The sequence below is a fragment of the Myotis daubentonii genome, chromosome 1, assembly GCF_963259705.1.
Source record: "Myotis daubentonii chromosome 1, mMyoDau2.1, whole genome shotgun sequence".
NCBI classification, from domain to species: domain Eukaryota; kingdom Metazoa; phylum Chordata; class Mammalia; order Chiroptera; family Vespertilionidae; genus Myotis; species Myotis daubentonii.
The window spans coordinates 156,566,633-156,588,264 of NC_081840.1; the positions used below are offsets into that span (position 1 = coordinate 156,566,633).

The following is a 21,632-nucleotide window of genomic DNA, read 5'->3' on the forward strand; positions in this document are numbered from 1 at the left end:
TTCCAGTTTGTAAACTGAAAGTAATTTTCGTTTCCTTGGACAAGACGTGGAAGAATGATGTCTCCAATACTAGTATATTCAGAGATGAGAAGGAAGAAAGATTTCCTCCTGAAAATTGAACTAGAAAATTCCCCCCCCCCAATGAAGGTGACTGCATCTATGGCCTGTAAATCAAAGAGTTGCCTGTCAACGTGTGACTTAGTGATTTGGAAATGAACAAATCAAGCCGGAGGAGGGCAGTGGTAGTCACAGCCTGCAACCTGGAGATGTCCAGCAAATAGAGAGGCTCAGTGGACAGCAGATTCCACGTGGAGCGTCCCCGAGGCTTCCTGCCTGCTCGGTCTCAGGGCTCTTGCCCACCCACCTGTGCTTTGATCAGAGGGTAGGAGACTCAGTTCAAACATTTTCTCTTTGCTCTCTAAGCCCAGAGCCAGAAACTATCAGAGACACTCGGTAAATTCATTTTATTTCCTAAATGTTTAATGAACATAGCATATTTCAAGAACGACTTTCCTTATCCTTTTTATTGATAACATTTTAAGAGTTCTTTCTTTATCGTCTAAAGTTTTACGTATGTCTCCTTTTCCCCCAATTGACTCCCCCCAACCATTCCCACCCCGGGCAAGCCCCCACTGCCCCAGTGTCTTCATTTTAAGAGTTCTTGAAAGCTTAGCCTGAACACTCCAGTCCCCACCAAGCATGTTGTGTTACTGCCAGAATGTTCCCCTTCACATGGTGGTGCTGGAGGTGCTGAAGCACTGGGAATAACATTATTATAGGACTGAGGATTTCTGTCCAAATGCAGTACAAATATTTTATTTAGAATTTCCTTATATGAAAATCATAATTACGCAAAATCCCATTTCCTCTTTTCCTCTCAAATTTGTTATATCGTTTTTCAATTGTGAGGTTTATTATATTTATGCAACCTTAAACTCCATATCTAGTGTTTCCTTCGTCGTACAGTTAATTCAGTGCTTGTTATCGTTTCTTTTTCTAGCAGTGTTCCCATTTATTCTGCCTGTGGTGACTAATGTTCAGCATTGTGCATACGGAGGAATGGTGTTGAATGAATGAGAACGAAGGGCTGGGAGGGATTCTCCTTTCCCTTCTATTACAACACAGTTGGCTCCCAAGGACGATCTCTGCAGCCCTGGACCACTTCTCCTCCTCAGCATCTGGCGTCACTGCAAAGCTCTCCTGGGAGTCTGAAATTTCACAAACTTGCATCACTGTGACGACACCTCTGGGCAGAAAACGACACCTGCTGAAGGGGATGCAGTGCGGCCCTCCCGCCGGGAGGGGGCGCCGTGGCCAGGCGAGTGCGGCGAAAGTGAGTGCCTCTCTGCCTGCCGCTCCCTTCCCTGACCCCGCGCCCGCACGCGCCCTGCGGACTCGGCGTCGGGGTTGGCGCCGGCTGCGGTCCGGGCCGTCACGGGGCTGACGCCGAGTGCGCCCAGCCTGCCCTCAGCGCGGCGCCTGGGCCTGGGTGCGCCGCTGCGGCCCATGGGGAGGGTCGGCCTGGCGGACCGGGTAAGTGGCGCCCCGGGGGCACCGAGACGGGAGGCCTGGCGGGAGGCGGGGCGGGAGCGCCTCCGCGGGGGCATTTGGACGGGAGACCGCGGCTTTAGGCCGCGTCGCAGTGGGGCGGGAGGTCCCGGGCCGGTCGGTCCCACAGCCGCCGGCGCCCTCGGACTTCAGGCGGCCCCCCGCTCCGGCCCCTCCGTTTCCTGCGTGCCGGCCGCCGCTTTCCTTTATCTGCCTCGGGCTCTTCCTCTCTGCTCGCCATTCTTTCACCGTCTGTCTGTCTCCGTCTGCCTTGGACCCGAGGACGTTTTTCTCTCCCCGCCGTTGATCGTGTGTCGGAAAAGTTGCCGGGTCCCCGGTGGCCGGGCCCGTGTCACCTGTGGCCCAGCGCACTGGCTGCCTCTGAGCCGGGGGTGGAGCGGAGAGAAGCTTTTCCCTTCCTGGGCCGTGGACCCCACAGGTCATACCCCGCGGAGACGAGGGGTTTCCTGGCAAGAAGACGTGACTCCGGTGTTACCTCCGTCTGTGTGCTTTCAAAGCTGGTGTTTTAGCGTCATGCTCAAGCTGCCAGCATGTCTTAAGCGTCACCTCTTGCCCAGACCATGTGTTATGAACAGCAGTTGCAAGATGAATAAGATTCTACCCCTGCTCTCGGAGTTCGGTCTCCAGGGAAACAGTCATAAACCCATGCCTGGACTGGAGAGGGAGTGATGCTTGGAACTGAGTCTTGGAGGGGTTTTGTTGTTGGACCTGCGAGATGGGGAAAGGTGTCCCGCAGAGGAAAGGAGTGCCAAGGTAGCTTCTGCTACCAGAGGCACCACCGTGCATTCTGGGAGCTGCCGGTAAGGCCGAGAGAGGGTTGAGGAGAGGTAATCAGGTCGGATTAAAAGGTTCTAGGTCTAGGAGAAGCCTTAGGGTACTAATTGCTAGAACCAGGCGAATGGATGGAAAATGTGTTCTGGACAAGGGCAAAATGTGCATATATGCAGGTCGAGGAAGACCGTATCTCCCAGCAGCAGGTGGAGTTTTTAAAGGATGCAACTCAGTTTCCACATTTTTATGGGATAAAGGTTGCAGACATTTTGGCTATAAGGATATTCAGGGAATATGGGGTAATAAATTAGTAACTTAAAGTGGAGTGTGTTTTATTTTTAGAATTTTATCAAATGTGTTGCAGCCCTAGCCGGTTTGGCTCAGTGGATAGAGCGACAGCCTGGAGGGTCCCAGGTTCCATTCCCGTCAAGAGCACATGCCCATGTTGTGGGCTCAGTTCCCAGTGGGGGGCCTGCCGGAGGCAACCAGTCAAGGATTCTCTCTCCTCATTGATATTTCTATCTCTCCCTCTCCCTTCCTCTCTGGAATCAGTAAAAAAAAAAAAAAAAAGTATATTTAAAGAAAAAGAATAAAAAAGAAATGTGTTGCAGCCTGTCTGGTGTTGCTCAGTGTTTGAGCCTGGGCGGGTGAACCAGGAGGTCACAGTTTCATTCCTGGTCAGGGCTTGATCCCCAATAGGGGTGTGCAGGAGGCAGCCAGTGGATGATTCTCTCTCATCATTGATGTTTCTCTCTCTCCCTCTCTAAAATAAACAAAAACAGATTTTTTAAAAATAAGGAATGTGCTACAAGCTGTACAGTTTAGAACAGATTGTGAGATAGACAGAAATATAACCTGGTGTAATAAAAGTGTTAACAGTGAAGAGCTATTCTGATTGTGGAGCTCTCTGATGACTAAGGATAGCTTTTATGGAAAACTAGAGGCCTGATGCATGAAATTTGTGCAAGAGTAGGCCTTCCTTCCCCTGGCTGCTGGCACCGGCTTCCGTCTGGCACCGGGGACCCGGGCTTCCCTCATAGCTGCGGCTTCGTCTGGAAGGATGTTCAGCCTAATTAGCATATTATGCTTTTATTGTTATAGATATTATAAATAAGAATTGGGGGAGCATTTTTGTGCGTTCCCAAACGTAACTTTATAAAGTGGATTTCGTGGGTTTTTTTTGTGTTTTTTTTTTTTAATTTTTAGAAAGAGGAAGGGGAGAGGGAGAAACATCGATTTGTTGTTCCACTTATTTATGCATTCATTGGTTGTGTATTTTCTGGGAACAATGAAATCCACTTGCCCTGGCCAAGTAGCTCAGTTGGTTAAAGCATTGTTCTGATATGCCAAGTTTTGGCATATTGTTTTGGCATATCAGAACGATGCTTTAACCAGCTGAGCTACCTGGCCAGGGCAAGTGGATTTCTTTTTACCTGGTTTGTTGTTGTTTTAAATGTGTTTTTTATATTAAAGAGAGAGAGAAACATCAATTGGTTGTTCCCCATACCCACCAACTGGAGATTGAACTGGTAACCTGGGCATGTGCCCTGACTGGGAATTGGTGCACAGTTTGATGGTCTGCCAACTGAGCCATACCGGACAGAACTTACCTGGTTTATTTTAAATGATCTTCGTGGAACAGATGATCCAGAGCTAGTAATCCCTCTATTCTTTCATAATAGTAAATTGTGAAGGATGTTCCATTTATACACCTAACTTACAGGTGACTCTCATGGACTTTGTTTGGAATACACTCCAGCCTATGTTATTTTGGTAATAATCGAGTCTGAAAATTAATGGGAATATTAAACTGTAACAAGGGTATCAGATGTGGAGGTATAGTGAAATTTTAAAATTCTTTAAAAAGTCATTGTAACTCTATGAGGCAGATGCTTTGTGTTACCTATTTTTTTGTGGACATCAATGTCCATTGCACCTCCTATTCCTTTCAGTCGGAATATACTTTCCATATTCTTCAGACTTCATTTCCCCTTCATGGTACCTGAGTATCTATTTAGTGATAAAAAGGCCTCTTACCAAGCTTGCTTCTTGAGGTGCTCAGAACTCAGACCTTGATTTATTATTAGTTGTATGGTTGTAGTATTTTTTTGTCCCATTGATTATAGTATACTATTTAAAATTTACCACTTATATCAAATACCACTTACCATAAGTTAATATCCTGAAAAGACAGATCTGCAGATCTTATCCTATATAATAAAAGCCTAATATGCAAACCGACCAAACGGCGGAACAATTGGTCGCTATGATAGGCACTGACCACCAGGGGGCAGACACTCAACGCAGGAGCTGGCCCCTGGTGGTCAGTGTGCTCCCACAGGGAGAGTGCCACTCAGCCAGAAGCTGGGCTCACGGCTGGCGAGCACAGCGGTGGTGGTGGGAGCTTCTCCTGCCTTCACACCAGCACTAAGGAGCAGCAAGCCGAGTGGTAAGGAGCAGCAAGCAGGCGGGCGGTAAGGAGCAAGGGGTCCCGGACTCCGGGGAGCGGGCCTAAGCTGGCAGGTGGACATCCCCTGAGGTGTCCTGGACTGCAAGAGGGCACAGGCTGGGCTGAGGGATCTGCCCTCTCCAGCGCACGAATTTCCTGCACCGGGCCTCTAGTTGTTTCATAATAATGTGATTTAAGTAGGTACATTAACACTTTTTCATCCATTCACGGGTATAATTAGAAAATATTTATAAAGCACTTACAATTTTCCAGACATGGTACTAAGATAGAGATACAAGGATGAAGTAAAAACAGCCCTTACTTGAGGCATAACATGTAAAAGTTGCCCTGATCCAACTATGTTCAGGGGAAACAAATTGGAGATAGTGCCCAGCCAGTGTTACTCAATGGTTGAGCATCAATCCATGAACCAGGAGGTCACTGGTTTGATTCCCAGTCAGGACACATGCCTGGGTTGTGGGCTTGATCCCCAGCACGGGGCAAACAGAAGGCAGCCGATCAGTGATTCTCTCTCATCATTGATGTTTCTATCTCTCCCTCTTCCTTCCTCCCTCTCTAAAAATCAATAAAACATCTTTTCTTTTTTAACAAAAAATATTTGGAGATAGTTTTATATATCAGTAGTAGTCACCAAAGGCTTCCAAGATGCTCTTGAAAGGTAAATAGGTGGGATACTTCGGAGAAAACTTCTTCTATGTTCTTTTTCTGCCAGTAGGGCATTTTTAACAAACATAGTTTGCCAGCTTATGTAGAATCTTGAAAGTCATTGTTCTAGCAGAGCCATGTTAACTGTGTTTGTTCTTAAATGGAGCATATGTGAAAGATATGTTGACCAAAAGGTGGTGTTACAATGAAAAAGAAGTAAATAACAGGTATATTAAGTTGTAAAAATCAGTTCTCGGTATTTGCATTTGATCCTGGCTCCTTAAGGTATATACAAATGCTAGAAAGTGCTGCTGTTTTATTTCCTGGCACAAGACTTCATGAAATAAATGTGTTATATCATCTGAGTTAACATCTCAGCTTGAATTAAGTTTGGGTCCTGGCTGTCTGTCAATGCATTTGTTACATTCAGTGGTAGAAATGATATCCTATCACAAATCAACTATGATATCCTATATAATAAAAGCCTAATATGCTAAGCATTCGGTCATCCGGTCAGCCATTCAACCACTCAAAGCATAATATGCTAATGATATGCTAAAGTTGTGCAGCTGCTCACTATGATGTGCACTGACCACCAGGGCGCAGACACTCGACTGTCGATCAGTTGCTATGACGTGCATTGACCACCAGGGGGCAGATGCTCTGACTGGTAGGTTAGCTTGCTGCTGGGGTCTGGGTGATTGGGACTGAGTGAGACAGGCCAGGCATGCCCTGGAGCCCTCCCGTGGTCTCTCCCTGGTTGGCCAACCTCCTATGTCCCTCCCCGGCCCCAATCGTGCACTGGTGGTGTCCCTTGGCCTGGCCTATGCCCTCTCGCAATCCAGGACCCCTCAGGGGATGTTGGAGAACCGGTTTCAGCCCGACGGCGGAACAACCGGTTGCTATGATGCTCACTGACCATTTGGGGGCAGACGCTCAATGCAGGAGCTGTCCCCTGGTAGTCAGTGTGCTCTCACAGGGGGAGCGCCACTCAGCCAGAACCTGGGCTCACAGCTTAAGCTGTCAGACATCCCCCGTGGGCTCCCAGACTGCGAGGGACCCCCACCCCCTTAGTGCACGAATGTCGTGCACCGGGCCTCTAGTTTTGTATAAGTGCTTAAAATACCTAAAGTTAAAAAAAGTATACACACCTCTTAATGAATAGATGCAATAAAGCTATATTAAAAAAAATTACATGAAGGAAAGCAAGGAATTAATGAGAATGGGATTCAGATTGCTGCTCACCCCAGGGCCAGGGAAATCACTGGAATGGGATTAGGGGGTGAGGTTCATAGGGGTTGAGTATAGGTTCTTGTTCAAATCCTGTATCTTGTTTTGGATGGTAAAGTCACTGGTGCTTGTAGCAATATAGTAATTAATTAAAGCAGGTCATACATGTGTGGATGGATGATGAATGTGTTGTTGCTGTGAATAATGCAGTCTGGTAGATTTGTTGGTTTTGTTTTTTTAAAACATATTTTTATTGATTTCAGAGAGGAAGGGAGAGATAGAAACATAAATGATGAGAGAGAATCATTGATCAGCTGCCTCTTTCACACACCCTACTGTGAATTGAGCCCACAACCCGGGCATGTGCCCTTGACTGGAATCGAACCCGGGACCCTTCAGTCTGCAGGCCAACACTCTATCCACTGAGCCAAACTATGGATCTAGGGCAGCCGTGGGCAAACTACGGCCCGTGGGCCGGATCCGGCCCATTTGAAATGAATAAAACTAAAAAAAAAAAAAAAGACCGTACCCTTTTATGTAATGATGTTTACTTTGAATTTATATTAGTTCACACAAACACTCCATCCATGCTTTTGTTCCGGCCCTCTGGTCCAGTTTAAGAACCCACTGTGGCCCTCGAGTCAAAAAGTTTGCCCACCCCTGATCTAGGGCAATCCTGTAGATTTGAAATCTAGTATAAACATTCTGCATTTACTGTGATGCTGATATTTGATTTATAAACACTTTATTGCAGAAACTAGGAGATGATGCTAAGATGACATCAGTTTCTAATATTTAAAGTGTGTTTTTGAAGGTTTTGAGAATAGAAGCAAGGAACTTTAATGTAAGATTTTGCTGCATAATGATTTCTGAAGCTTGCACATAAAGGTGAATCAAATAGAATTGTCAACAAACCATCTTCAATTTAGAAATAGAGACAGAGGAAGTATGATCTCATGAAACTTTATTAATTCAGCCCTAAAATCCTTGTTAAATATTGGATTTTCAGATGAAAGAACTTGTTTGGTGGCAGAGATCCTCTACACCAGTGGTTGCCAACCTTTTGAATCTCACAGACCACCAGTAATCCACAGACCACCAGTTGGCTACTGCTGCTCTACACAGCGTGATTTTCTTTTTTTAATTCTAAAATTTGGGGAAATAATTCTATGAGAGATTATTCTTCCAGGTTGGGAGATGCATGAGAGTTAAACAGTAGTCTGTTATTTCACACCCCCTCTTCATTGTGGCTTCTTCCTCCCTTTTACCTAGTCCTTTTTAAAAAAAATTGTAGTTATACATATACATATATATATATATATATGTATATGTATATGTATATGTATATGTATGTATATATATATGACATAAAATTTTCCACTTCCACCATGTTTAAATTAAAGCATAGTACTGTGGCATTAAGTACATTCACGTTGTATGATCATTATCACCATCCATCTCCAGAACCTTTTGCCTACCTACTCTTTCTAGTGGAATTTGTGGGCATTGTGTGGTTTCACCGCTGATTAATGTGGCTAAATAGACTTGTATTTGAATATTAATATTTCAACAAATATTTATTAAACTAGAGGCCCGGTGCACAAAATTCATGCACGGAGGTGGGGTGGTCCCTCAACCTGGCCTGCACCCTCTCCAATCTGGGACCCCTTGGGGGATGTCGAACTGCCTCTCGCAATCCTGGACCGCTGGCTCCTAACTGCTCACCTGCCTGCCGGCCTGATCCCCCTAACTGCTCTCCCCTGCCGACCTGATCCCCCTAACTGCTCTCCCCTGCTGACCTGATCCCCCTAACTTCTCTCCCCTGCCGGCCTGATCCTCCTAACTGCTCTCCCCTGCTGGCCTGATCGCCCCTAACTGCCTCTCCCTCGTCCCCGCCACCATGGCTTTGCCTGGAAGGACGTCCGGAAGACATCTGGTCTGATTAGCATATTAACCTTTTATTAGTATAGATATTAGAAAAAATAGAGTTTGGGTTGCAAACCAATTTTGATCATAAAAATTTGTCTTTATGTTTGTAATTTTCCAGAAAGCTTCTTTTAAGTTTGTTTCCCAGAATGTGATAGTGTTCCCTTTTCTTTATAAGAATAAAGACAGAACAAATGAACCCATGGTTTTTACTAGGCTTTGGTTTGATGACCAATTGGATGAAGAGGGCTCAAAAAATTAAAGTAGGATACATGAAAGATACATGGTCATTTCTGAAGTACATTGTGTGTGTGTGTTATCAAAGGAAGGGAGAGGGAGAGAGAGAGAGAAACATCAGTGATGAGAGAGAATCATGGATTGGTTGCCTCCTGTACGCCCCCTACTGGGAATCAAGCCTGCAACCCAGGCATGTGCCCTCCACCGGAAACAAACCTGGGACCCTTCAGTCCACAGGCCAACACTCTATCCACTGAGCCAAACCAGCTAGGGCTGAAGTACATTTTTTTGAGAATCACAATATTAAGCCGGACATTCAGCACTCAGCATTTTTTTTTCTTGCTGTTGCTCTGAGTTTTTCCACATTAAATTTAAAGTTTAAGGATATCTTGTCTAAATTGTAATTTAGATAAGAATGATTAGTTCTGAATACCAAGTAGGCTAGGGGGAAGTAGACTCCAGGAGGATTCCCTCTAAAGCTTTGAAGGCAAGGTTGTATTTCAGTCATACTAAATTAAGAAATGGAGTTCATTACTTTTTCTTCATTTAGTTTTAGTGACTCAAGTGTAATGTAACAAGGCATTGCCAGGTTCCTGAATAAAATGTTCACTGTGTCTGGCACTGAAGGCACTGGTCATTTCCGTCGGATGTGCTCTCTAGGAAATTATACGTGCTTCTATCAGCTAAGCTGGTGAGTTGTCACAGAAGCCTTAATGTAGGTCATTGATTGGAGCAGCCACCAGTACCCTGGACCCTGCTTTTATTCATCCTGCTTCTGTGCTACCTTGGGGCCTTTTCATTAAGAAATTCAAACAGAGCTTTTAGGTAATCTGAGGGTTTGGATATTAAGAAGCAACAATGTAGTGGGGCACTGACTTCCAGGCAGAGAGCTACAGTCCTCAAAACCAGAACAGCTATTCTGAGGGAATAAAGTTGGTATCCACCCCTGTCACCTCCCACTCCACACAAAGTGAAACCAAGGTCAGCTAAAGTGTTGGGGCAGCAGGGCCTTAGAATACCTGTCATAGAAAGGTAGAGAAGTAAGCATACGCCTGAGAGAAACTTTTGCCCTGAGTCAGACATAACCCTGGGGGGAATTTCCTTCTTATCTATGTCTCCTTCTCTTCCTGAGACACAGACGCAGGCAGAACAAGTTTTGTATAACACAGTTTTTATGGCAAAATGCTGTCTGGACCTGGAAACTGACAGACTTTTGGATGTGTTCATAAATTGGAAGCTACCTGTGCTAAGCATTTATTTGCAATTTAGAGATTTTTAAAAAATTCTTTTCCGTTTGACGAAGATTATGTCTTATTTTGAGAAGTGGGTCATGTTTTGGGTTTCAGAATGTTAAGGGTTTTTTAAAGTTGGCAGTAGGGGTTTACTAGTACTTGCAAGGGCTGTGGTGTTCACCTGACTGGGTTTGAAATGATGTGGGGCAGATTTATCTCCTGAAGTCTCACCCAGTTCCCCATCTCTAACCTAGTGCTAGGCTTCCTCAGTAAATACTGCATTTACAACCACCCTGGCCAGATAAGGTTTAATAAATGTTAACCATTGTGGTCTTCTTTTTAAAAAATATATTTTTATTGATTTCAGAGAGGAAGGGGAAGGGAGAGAGAGATAGAAACATCAATGATGAGAGAATCATTGATCAGCTGCCTCCTGCATGCCCCCTACTGAGGATAGAGCTGGCGACCCGGGCATGTGCCCTTGACGAAAATCGAACCAGTCTGCAGGCTGATGCTCTATCCACGAGCCAGACCAGCTAGGGCAACCATTGTTGTCTTCATTTTTGTTGTAATCTCGTATCCCTCTATCCCGCAGGGATATTGTGTATTGATCATTCACATGTAGATTGATTCTCTCTTTGTAACCAATGTCATGAGGAAGTCAGGATATTTAAGATCTAACTTTCTACACTTCCCTTAACAAGCAATAATAAAATCCATTATTTGGTTAACCTACTTCTGTGAGATCATTTCTGTGTTGTTTTTTAAATTTCTAGACATATGTTTAAATTTTTTCTCTATAAAAGGGTAGCTAATTGTGCTAAGTGAACCTAGTGTTTTTGGGAGGTTTCTACTTTTTGCTATTGAGACCAAATAGAATTTTTTAAATTATATACATGTAATTAATAATGTCCTGAATCTAGAACCTTTCATCTTTAACTCATTATATGCTGTAGAACAGACTGATTTCACATGAATTCCTTGACCACATGATCTTATTAATTATAGAAGTTTACTTTTAAAATAATATATGCATATTAGAAAGTACGCTTATTAGTGATATCAGATGTCTTGGCTTTTGTCCTTGAAGGTTTCTGGGCTAGGAGATCTCTTTAAATACATTTTACCTCTACAATTCCTTGAAAATGGTGCCTCAGTCGGGGCCGGGATTGAATCTACATCCCAGGTGCATGGCCTTGACTGGGAATTGAACCCATGACTCTTCAGTGAGCACACCGGCCAGGGCAACACGAAAAGATTTTAAATCTTTACTGTATTTTGCATTTTTTTACCCCCCTCCCTTGCCTTTCAGCATTAAACTGAAAAGATGTCACTGTATGATGACCTGGGAGTGGAGACCAGTGACTCGAAAACAGAAGGCTGGTCCAAAAACTTCAAACTTCTACAGTCTCAGCTTCAGGTGAAGAAGGCAGCTCTCACTCAAGCAAAGGTAAGATAAGCCCACAGTGTGAAAGTAGAAAAGTCTACAGAGCAGGTTCCTCCTTAGATTAAGAGTAATGTGATTTTAGCTTGCTCTGCTGCCTTTTTATTGATTATGTAGGGCTAAACATTTATGGGGAGAGAGGCTCTATGTAGAGAAGAACAAGGAGCTAAGGGTCATTTTGCTCTTCCCAATTCCTGGGAATAGAACTATTTCAGGGATTCCAGTGGAGAAAGGCAATACTCGGTTTCCAACAGTGGTACAGGTTTTCAGACTTCATTATGTCTAAGATTACTGAGAATTTGGTTAAAATATTGCTCCATTGGCCATATTCCTGATATACTGGTAAATTCTGGTTCTAGGTTGGGGCCCATGGGAGTTGCATTTTTGGTAGTATTCCTGCTGTTGTAGGTGGTTTGGAATCAGCACTTTGAGAAAGGAAGCTCTGCAGTAATTAGTAAGCTGTTCTAATGTGTATGTGTTACTGAGGGCTCAGATTGGTTGTGGATGCGTCAGGTGTATGTAATGTGGGAGTCACTGTTTTTGTTCTAGTTGTATACATGTTGGCCATTGGCTGCATCCTTGAAATTATTCAACATGTAAAACATTAAAAACATAGGTGCCCACTGGATATTTGATATTAAAATGTTACTGTCAAATACTTTTAGGAACAGAAAATAGAAAAGCAGAAGTAAAAATATTCTAGAGATGTACAAATTGAAAACTACTTGGGATAATTCTTTATTATCAGTTTAAAAATTGTCAGCTTTGTGAATTACTTGTAGCCAATCAAAAATCCTAGATAATTTGTTTCTTCCTGCCTAGTACTTTAGGATCACCTTCTCTATCCAGCCAGTGCATAATTATAAATATAGGTTAAAAATCAGCTTGAGTAAAATAAAACTTAGGAAATAGACTCTTCCAAAAAGAAATATATTAAAAAGGCAAATAAAATTTATGGATAACACACTGATTTTTCTGTACCATTATTTTACTCACATAAAAAGTAAAGAATTGGGTGCTGATAAGCAAGGAATTGTGTTTTTATATGAAATCTAGACTCTCAGGCATCCTCTGTAGTATCTGTTTAATTTATGCTTATCATCTTTTCACTTACCCAAATACATTAACTTCAGGAGATCTCTTAAGATTTCAAATAGATTTTTTAATCGGTCAAAATAAAAAGTTGCTTATGAAATCATTTCTAACTTTCTAATGTCTTTTGAGATTGCTATGTGAAATTAATGTTGTGTTTTTCTTTAAGGGAAGTGAAGATACATTTCATTGATTCTCTTAGACTATTTAATTTACTAATTAATTACTCAGTACCAGGTTGGCATAACCAAAGGTATTTGGTAGAGAAAATGTTGCCTACAGACTGAAATTGTGGTTTCATCTGTATCTCCATTTTAAAAACATATATCAAATAGAAAAATGTATGATTCTGATACCGCCGTCCTCCATTGTCCTTTAAACTTTGGTTTTTACCTTGTGAATTGTAACTTATTGATTGTATTAAATTTATTTGCTTGAAATAATAAGTGATGTTAAATTCAAGAGAGATGGTGGCTTATTTTTAGCCTTTAATAGTGATGGATAACAATGAAAATGTATAACACTTTAAAATTGCAAAGGAAGAGGGAACTTAAACCTTTCTAACCAAAAGATCAAATAGACACCTCTGTACCCATCTGGTCATGATTAGCATTATTAACAGACAACCTGAGTTGTGTGCCTGCTGGGGTGATGTAGCATAAAGCACACCACCTCACCTATGACGTCTTTTTGCCAAAGAGCACTGCTGTAACCTAATCAAGACTTAACTTAGTTTTCAATAATTGTAGGGCATAGATGAATAAGTGAAACTACACCACCAGGAATTTATCAAGCAGATCTTAAAATGTGCAGCATTTTACAAGACAGTGTCAGAAGAAAAAGAGGAGACAGAAATGATGATTAAAGCGATGACAGCAAGGAGGGAGGATTTTCCTAAATCAGAAGACTTAAAAACCAAATGCATTGTGGACTTTTGTTAGGATCTGGTTCAAAATAAAATCAACTATTTAGAAGACATTTGGGGGTTAGCTTGGAAAACCTGAGTATGAATTGGATAGGAATTGATACAGGGTATTATTGATTTTATTTGGTCTGGTAATAGTGTTGTGGTTATATAAAAGGATGTTCATAATTTTAGCTGATTAAGGCTAGTGTCCTGGTGTCTTCAAATTTTCTTCAAAGGTTCAACATAAAATACAGGTATAAGGTAAAACAATATGATAAAATATTAACAATGGTTGATGGTATATGAATGATGTTTTCTTTAGAAAAAAATTTTTTTTCTGTAGATTCAAAATAAAACAGGTAGGACAAGATTTTATATTCTATTGGTAGGGGAAAAAACTCTCCTGTTTTGCCCAGTTTATAAAAAAATATCCATTCCTTGTGAAAGATCCACACTAGTCAAAGCATAATATGCTGTTATAGATTTGCCCTCCTGGTCAAAGGAGAATCCATTGTAGAGATGATTTCACATGCAAACTTAAATAAAACTGACAAAGTTTACTATAAGTCTTTTACAGTGGGGAAAATTTGTTTTGTGTAAAAAAAAAAAAAAAAAAAAAAGCCAATGAAACCAGTATGTGGTTATAATAATAATAGAATTAAAAGGCTAGTTTAAGATTATGATTTTCTTGTATCGGAAAGGTTCATTACAAAGACTCCCCCAACCCCTCAAAAAAACTTTGTTATAAATAGAATGAATTTTTATTTGAAGCTTCAGTAAACTCTCTTTGTTTTTCAATGATTTTAGAGCCAGAGAACAAAACAAAGTACAGTCCTTGCCCCAGTAATTGACCTAAAGCGAGGCGGCTCTTCAGATGACCGGCAGATTGTGGACACCCCGCCTCACGTAGCAGCTGGCCTAAAGGTAAGCCCGTCCTTTCCTGCTTATTTCATGCATATGTCACGCTGGACACAGTCTCTTCGGTAGACCTTTGCAGCCTAGTCAATATCATTTTCAACTTAGTTTTTACCTGTGTCTTATCAAGTTTAAAACATTTAGCTATTTGAAATAAAATAGTTTATTATAGGAAAATCAGAAACTAGAGATATGCAAAAAGAAAAATAAATGACTTCAATCCTACCCAGAAGTTAAAAACTTTAGATTTTGGAATATCTTCCCATTCTGTGCCTCTTCTACCTACTGTTTTCTAATTTGCTTATTTTGCTTAATATATTGGGACTGTCCATCTCTGTAAAAAAGTATAGGACTATATGTTCATATTTTTGGCTTTACTGTATTCCCTTGTGAAGGGTCTACTGTAGTTAATTTTCTTAATGCTAGCTATATAGTCCCCCCCCCAATTTTTGCTATCATAAAGAATATTAGTATTCATTGTTTTGTTGTGGATTACAATAAGGACAAGTCTACTGCCCTTTATTATCCCAGTAATTTTGCATAAGCTTAAAAACTAAGAAACAGACATGTACAGCTCTGTAAATGGGTTAAGTGAGGATGAGGAAGATCTGGAAAAGGATAATTCCAAATCATAGTTAAAACTACACAAAATGGGGGGCAAATGAATTAAACATAATATATAGTTAAAATTACACCCACTCTTTAGATATATACACATTTATTCTTTTATAGATGGCATTCAAGTAATATGACTGCAGTAGTTTAAACATACTAGGTGCACAGGTTGCTTGATGAGAAATGGCAAAGGTTAATGATAGAACATGCTGTTATTGCTGACTATTTCTTAGCAAGGTACCCTTCCTACCCCCTCCCCCAAAAAGGACACAGTTCCAGCTGCATGCCCGTTCCCTTCTTTATTTAGTTTCTCATCCTCCTCACAGTTTTGACTGTTCTGGTTTGGAATTCTCTTGCTCCTCCACTTGCTTTTATTCTCAGGCACAGCACAGCTGAAGCTCTTGGTAGGATTTCTTGGCTGGAAGAACTGATACTACAGGCTAATAGTCTATATAGAGGGACCGGCACCCCACAGTGGAGATGCTTTGGGGGGGGGGGGGCGGTTCTTAGTCATTTAACATTTTTTCCCACAAACTCAACACCTAAATTTTTCTAGCTGTATCTACTCAAAAGCTGATTCATCATCTTCTGTTATTGTATATTGAGTCTAGAACCTATAATATTGTTTCCACCCCCCAAAATCTAATCAATAAGCATTTTTTTATGTTATGTAGTTTTCATAACCAGTTTTAATTTTTTTTTCAGTTTTAGTAGTTTTTAAATTTATTTTTTTATTTTAGAGAGAGGGAGGGAGAGAGAGAAAAATACTGATTTGTTGTTCTACTTATTTATACATTCACTGGTTAATTCTTGTACTAGTATGTGCCCTGACCAGGAACCTTGGTATATTGGGCTGCTCTAACCAACTGTGCTACCTGCGCAGGGTTCATAACCACTTTTTTAAAGAATATATACTTTTTGCCCTAACTGGTTTGGCTCAGTGGATAGAGCATCGGCCTGCAGACTGAGAGGTCCCAGGTTCGATTCCGGTCAGGGGCATGTACCTTGGTTGCGGGCACATCCAGTAGGAGGTGTGCAGGAGGCGGCTGATCGATGTTTCTCTCTCATCGATGTTTCTGACTCTCTATCCCTTTCCCTTCCTCTCTGTAAAAAATCAATAAAATATATTTTTTAAAAAAGAATATATACTTTTTTATTGATGTTAGAGAGAAAGGAAGGGAGAGGGAGAGGGAGAGAGAGAGAAACAGCGATGTGAGAGAGAAACATCGATTGGTTGCCTCCTACATGCACCCCAACCAGGGATCAAACCCACAACCTGGACATGTGCCCTGACTGGAAATTGAACCCACAGCCTTTTGGTGCATGGGGACAATGCTCAACCAACTGAGCCACACCAGCCAGGACATAAACAATTTTTAATTGTAAAGTATTCCTATCAAGTGAATGTATTGTAATTTATACAAGTGTTTCCTAACTGTAGAACCATCTAGACCTGCTTTTATTTTGTCATAAATAACAGTATAATGCACATCTCCATAGAGAGTGCTCTATGCATGTAAAATTATTTTCTTAAGGTAGACTTCCTGAAGTGGCTTTAAGAAATCAGTCATTTTCATTGCCAATTTGTGTTTTTTGTTTTGTTTTTTGGTAAGGTTTTTTATTTTTTTAATATTTTTTATTGATTTCAGAGGGGAAGGGAGAAGGGAGAGAGATAGAAACATCAATGATGAGAGAGAATCATTGATCGGCTACCTCCTGCATGCCCCCTACTAGGGAATGAGCCTACAACTTGGGCACGTGCCCTTGACTGGAATTGAACTTGGGACTCTTCAGTCCGCAGGCCGACTCTATCCACTGAGCAAAACCAGCTAGGGCTGTTTTCTCTTTTTTAAAAAAAGATATTATTGATTTCAGAGAGGAAGGAAGAAGGGAGAGAAATAGAAACATCAATGATGAGAGAGAATCACTAATCGGCTACCTCCTGCATGCCCCCTCCTGGGGATTGAGCCCACAACCCAGGCATGTGCCTTTGACTGGAATCGAACTTGGGACCCTTCAGTTTGCAGGCCGACGCTCTATCCACTGAGCCAAACCAGCTAGGGCTGTTCTCTCTTTTTAAAAAAAATATATTTTTATTGATTTCAGAGAGGAAGGAAGAGGGAGAGAGAGAGATAGAAACATCAGTGATGAGAGAGAATCATTGATCGGCTGCCTCCTGCACACCCCTACTGGGGATCAAGTCTGCAACCCAGGCATATGCCCTTGACCGGAATCGAACCTGCAACCCTTCAGTCCATAGGCCGATGCTCTATCCACTGAGCCAAGCTGGCTAGGGCTTAGCAGGGTTTATACAGTAAAAGTTTTTTATTTCAAATTTTGAAATGACAAAGAATTAACTTTCATATTGACAATTTGTTCTCAGAAACTTTCTAATAATAGTATTTTATAAGTTGAGTGGCTGGTTATTAGCTTCTCTTCTGTCTTAATAAAAACTGAAAGGAAATCTTATTCATGTGCCTTTGCCTTTATATGAATACAAATTTATTAATTATCCTATGTGGACCCTATGTTTAATAGATTTGTGTAAATTTTCCAGTGATAGGGCCTCAGAGGTGACTACAGTTATTTTCCTAACTTCTTTTATTCATCGAATCATACTGTTTTCTGATTTTTTAGTTTCAAGGAAATGACACAGTATTTGTTTTACAATGCAGAATGTCAATGGAATGATGTAATATTGTACAATGTCAAACTGAACAGGATTGTTGGATTTAAATCCATTGATATTGAACACAAGCTCTTTTTGTTTATTTTTTTTTTGGTTGTTATTGTTAGTTCTCACCTGAGGATATTTTCCTTTGATTTTTAGAGAGAATGGAGGGGAGGGGAGAGACAGAGAGAGAGAATCATCAGTGTGACAGAGAAATATCGATTGGTTGCCTCCCATGGAGCCAGCAACCAAGGTATGTGCCCTTGACTGGAATCAAACCTGGGACCCTTCAGTCCACAGGCAGATGCTCTGTCCATTGAGCCAAACTGGCTAGGGCAAAAGCTCTTCTTATCATATTAGTTTTGTGTTCAGAATGAAATACATTTTGCAACCTTTCTGCCTTTGATAGTATTGGGTAGTGTGCCTCCTGAAACAGATGTAGAATGGGCACTCAAAAATACTAGTCCTAAGCTGTGCTTGTTTTAGATGTCTGTGGAGACCAGTTAAGGCCTCTTATTTTTAGAGATAATAAGAAAGAGTTATGCTAAGAAAACATGGAAGAAGTAAGTATAGAGGTTTAGGAAATTTAGGCTGTGTATTAGATTGGAGCTTCCCAGAACCAGATAGGGATCAAGACCACCAACTTGGGGTAAAGCTCCATTTCCAATCATGTATCTTCTAGTTAGCTGTACTGTCTGCCTTATGTCCTTCTGATTTCTTTGTTAAAACTACCTCTTTCCTTTCAAAGAGTAAGTAGCTCCAGTTTCTAAATGTTTAGAAGAGAAATGCAAAATGTTATCATCTGAACCTGATTTTAGTGGACCTTAAAAAAATTAATGAGCCTGGCCAGTGAGCTCACTGGTTGTCAACCTAGGAACCAAGAGGGCGTCGCCTGTTCTGTTCCTGGTCAGGGCACATGCCCGAGTTGCAGGCTGGATCCCCAGTAGGGGGCGTGCAGGAGGCAGCCGATTGATGTTTCTATCTTTCTGCCCCTCTCCCTTCCTCCCTTGCTAAAAAATCAATAAAAACATAGGTAAAAATACATTAATGATGACAAGAAGGGAATGACATCCATCTGTGTCAGACTCAGCACAAGAAGTGCTGCCTCCCAGGGAAGGGATGTATTCCAGAGCATTTCAAAAAGCCCAAGAAGTCCTGGCCAGTATTAGAGAGCATTGGCCCATGCACCTATGGGTTTCAGGTTAGATTCCCAGTCAAGGGCATGTATCTGGGTTGCAAGTTTGGTTGGGGTGCGTGCAGGAGGCAACCAGTCGATGTGTCTCTCTCACATCAGTGTTTCCCTCCCCCCCCCCCCCCCGCCCTTTCCTCCCACTCTCTCCCCCTCCCTTCTACTCTCTAAAAAATCAATGGGAAAAATATCCTCAGGTCATTAATGACCAAAAGAATGATTATTATTTGTGGGTTGTTTGGTTTTTAAGTTTTCACGGAGGTACATAAAAACAGAAGTGTTCATTGTTAACTATATAAATAATCAAAATTATTAAAAGTTTCAGTAGTGGCAGTTTGGGAATTTCAGGAAAGTGCCATAGGATATTTATGGAATTAATACTGAACTAAATTCATTATCATGGTTTTGCTGCTACCTGGTGAGTTGTGTGACCATGTCAAGTCACTAAACCTCCTTAGACATTTGTGCCCTTATCTATAAAACAAAGGCGGCATGTAGATGTCATCAAGTCTCCTTCCAACCCTCATATTCTTTTACTTGAATTTTAAAATTTCAAGACATGAGAATGATACCTTGGCATTTTTATCTTCCTCAGGATCCTGTACCCAGTGGATTTTCTGCAGGAGAAGTTTTAATTCCCTTAGCTGATGAATATGATCCTATGTTTCCTAATGATTATGAGAAAGTAGTGAAGCGCCAAAGAGAAGAACGGCAGAGACAGCGGGAGCTGGAAAGACAAAAAGAAATAGAAGAGAGAGAAAAGTAAGGCTTTGTTTGGATTCAGGGCTATTTTACATTTGAAATATTTATTAGAATGTTAATGAATGAACTTCATTGCTGTCTGTAAGGCTGAAGTTAATTTTTATGGTTAATCTTAAAAATTTGTAGTTGTCACATCCCAGCGTTAAAAAAAAGTCTAGACTCTAGAGCAGGGGTCCTCAAACTTTTTAAACAGGGGGCCAGTTCACTGTCCCTCAGACTGTTGGAGGGCCGGACTATAGTTTAAAAAAAAAACTATGAACAAATTCCTATGCACACTGCACATAGCTTATTTTGAAGTAAGAAACAAAACGGGAACAAATACAATATTTGTATTTGCATGTGGCCCGCAGGCCGTATAGTTTGAGGACCCCTGCTCTAGAGCAAATTTCATGTATAGATGCAGAAAACTTAAAGTATATATTTTGGGTGAATTGTTAGAAACGTACCTTAGAACAACTTCAACCTGATGTTGAGCAATAGTTTCTTTCCTCTGCTATGATTCTTCTATAGTCATAACTATTCAAAATCCTTAAATTGATCCTGGCCAGTGTGGCTAAGTTGGTTGAGCATCCTCCTATATATAGAAAGGCCACTGGTTCAATTCCTGATTAGGGCATATGCCCCGGTTTTGGGTTTGGTTCCTGGGCCGGGTGTGTATGGGAGGCAACTGGTTGATATTTCTCTCTCTCCTTCTCCCTTCCTTCCTTTCTCTCTTAAAAAAACAAAAACAAAACAAAACAAAGCAAAAAACAATAAAAACATATTTAAAAAATAAGCTGATATACCAATATGAAAAAAAATCACCAACTAAAAATAAAAGACTTAAATTGTTATATTTTTAACTATTTTTGTGCCAGATGGAATTTTTTTAAAGCATGCATTTTTAAAAAATATATACATGTATATTTTTATTGATTTCAGAAAGGAAGGGAGAGGGAGAGAGAGATAGAAACATCAGTGATAGAGAATCATTGATTGGCTGTTACCTGCATGCCCCCTACTGGGGATCGAGCCCACAACCCGGGCATGTGCCCTTGACCAGAATCAAACCCCGGACCTTTCAGTCCTCAAGCTGACACTCTTATTGACTGAGCCAAACCAGCTAGGGCAACACATGCATCTTTTATTTATGTTTTTTAAAAGTATGGGCAATAAGGCCCGGTTCAGTGGTTCAGTGGTTGAGCATTGTGACCTATGAACCAGGAGGTCATGGTTTGATTCTCCGTTAGAGTACATGCCCGGGTTGCAGGCTCAATCCCCAGTGTGGGGCATGCAGGAGGCAGCCAATGATTCTCTGTCATCATTGATGTTTCTATTTCTCTCTCCTCTCCCTTCCTCTTCGAAATCAATAAAGTTTAAAAACAAATAAATAAAAATATGGGCAATAAGGATTTGTTTGTATTTCTTCTTTGTAAAATATTGCATATTAATTATTAAGTAGTTTATAAAATATGCCCTGGCCAGTGTTACTTGGTTGGAGCATTGTCTTGTACACTGAAAGGTTGTGCGTTCAATTCCTGGTTGAGGCACGTACAGGAGGCGTGTACAGATGGATGTCTTGCTCTCTCTTTCTCTTTCTGTCATTCCCCTTCCCTCCCTCCATTCCTTTCTCCCTCTAAATATCAATGAACAAGTCCTTGTGTGAGGGGGAAAAAAAGTTTATAAAATAGTAATACAGTATTTCTCATTATTTATTGAATCATTTCATGTAATGAAGGCATGTTCTTGAGCAGCAATTTTCAACCCTTTTCATCTCATGGCACACATAAACAAATTACTAAAATTTTGTGGCACACCAAAAAAATATAGTTTTTGCCGATCTGACAAAAAACAATAGGTATAATTTTGATTCACTCACACCAGACTATTGTTGTGTTGTCATTTTCTTTTTTTTGACAGTCTAAGGGAAAAGAGGTTAGTGCCCTTGACTAAAATAGTCAGGTATTGCATGTTTTAA

At 41.2% G+C, this 21,632-nt stretch overlaps 1 protein-coding gene across 2 annotated transcripts in view; it reads left to right on the forward strand.

Annotated features, from left to right (window-relative positions):
- Positions 1–1,368: 1,368 nt before the first annotated feature.
- The window catches only part of RBM17 (RNA binding motif protein 17), a 35,370-nt gene continuing 15,106 nt past the window's right edge, over positions 1,369–21,632 (forward strand). Inside the window, exons 1-5 of one of the 2 annotated variants that reach the window (XM_059663609.1) lie at positions 1,369–1,533; positions 9,399–9,539; positions 11,393–11,530; positions 14,331–14,447; positions 19,509–19,675. In XM_059663609.1, the coding sequence (XP_059519592.1) occupies positions 11,408–11,530; positions 14,331–14,447; positions 19,509–19,675 (407 nt within the window). In that variant the 5' untranslated portion in view covers positions 1,369–1,533; positions 9,399–9,539; positions 11,393–11,407. The remainder of the gene's footprint in view (positions 1,534–9,398; positions 9,540–11,392; positions 11,531–14,330; positions 14,448–19,508; positions 19,676–21,632) is intronic. The other variant, XM_059663602.1, reaches the window with a different exon arrangement.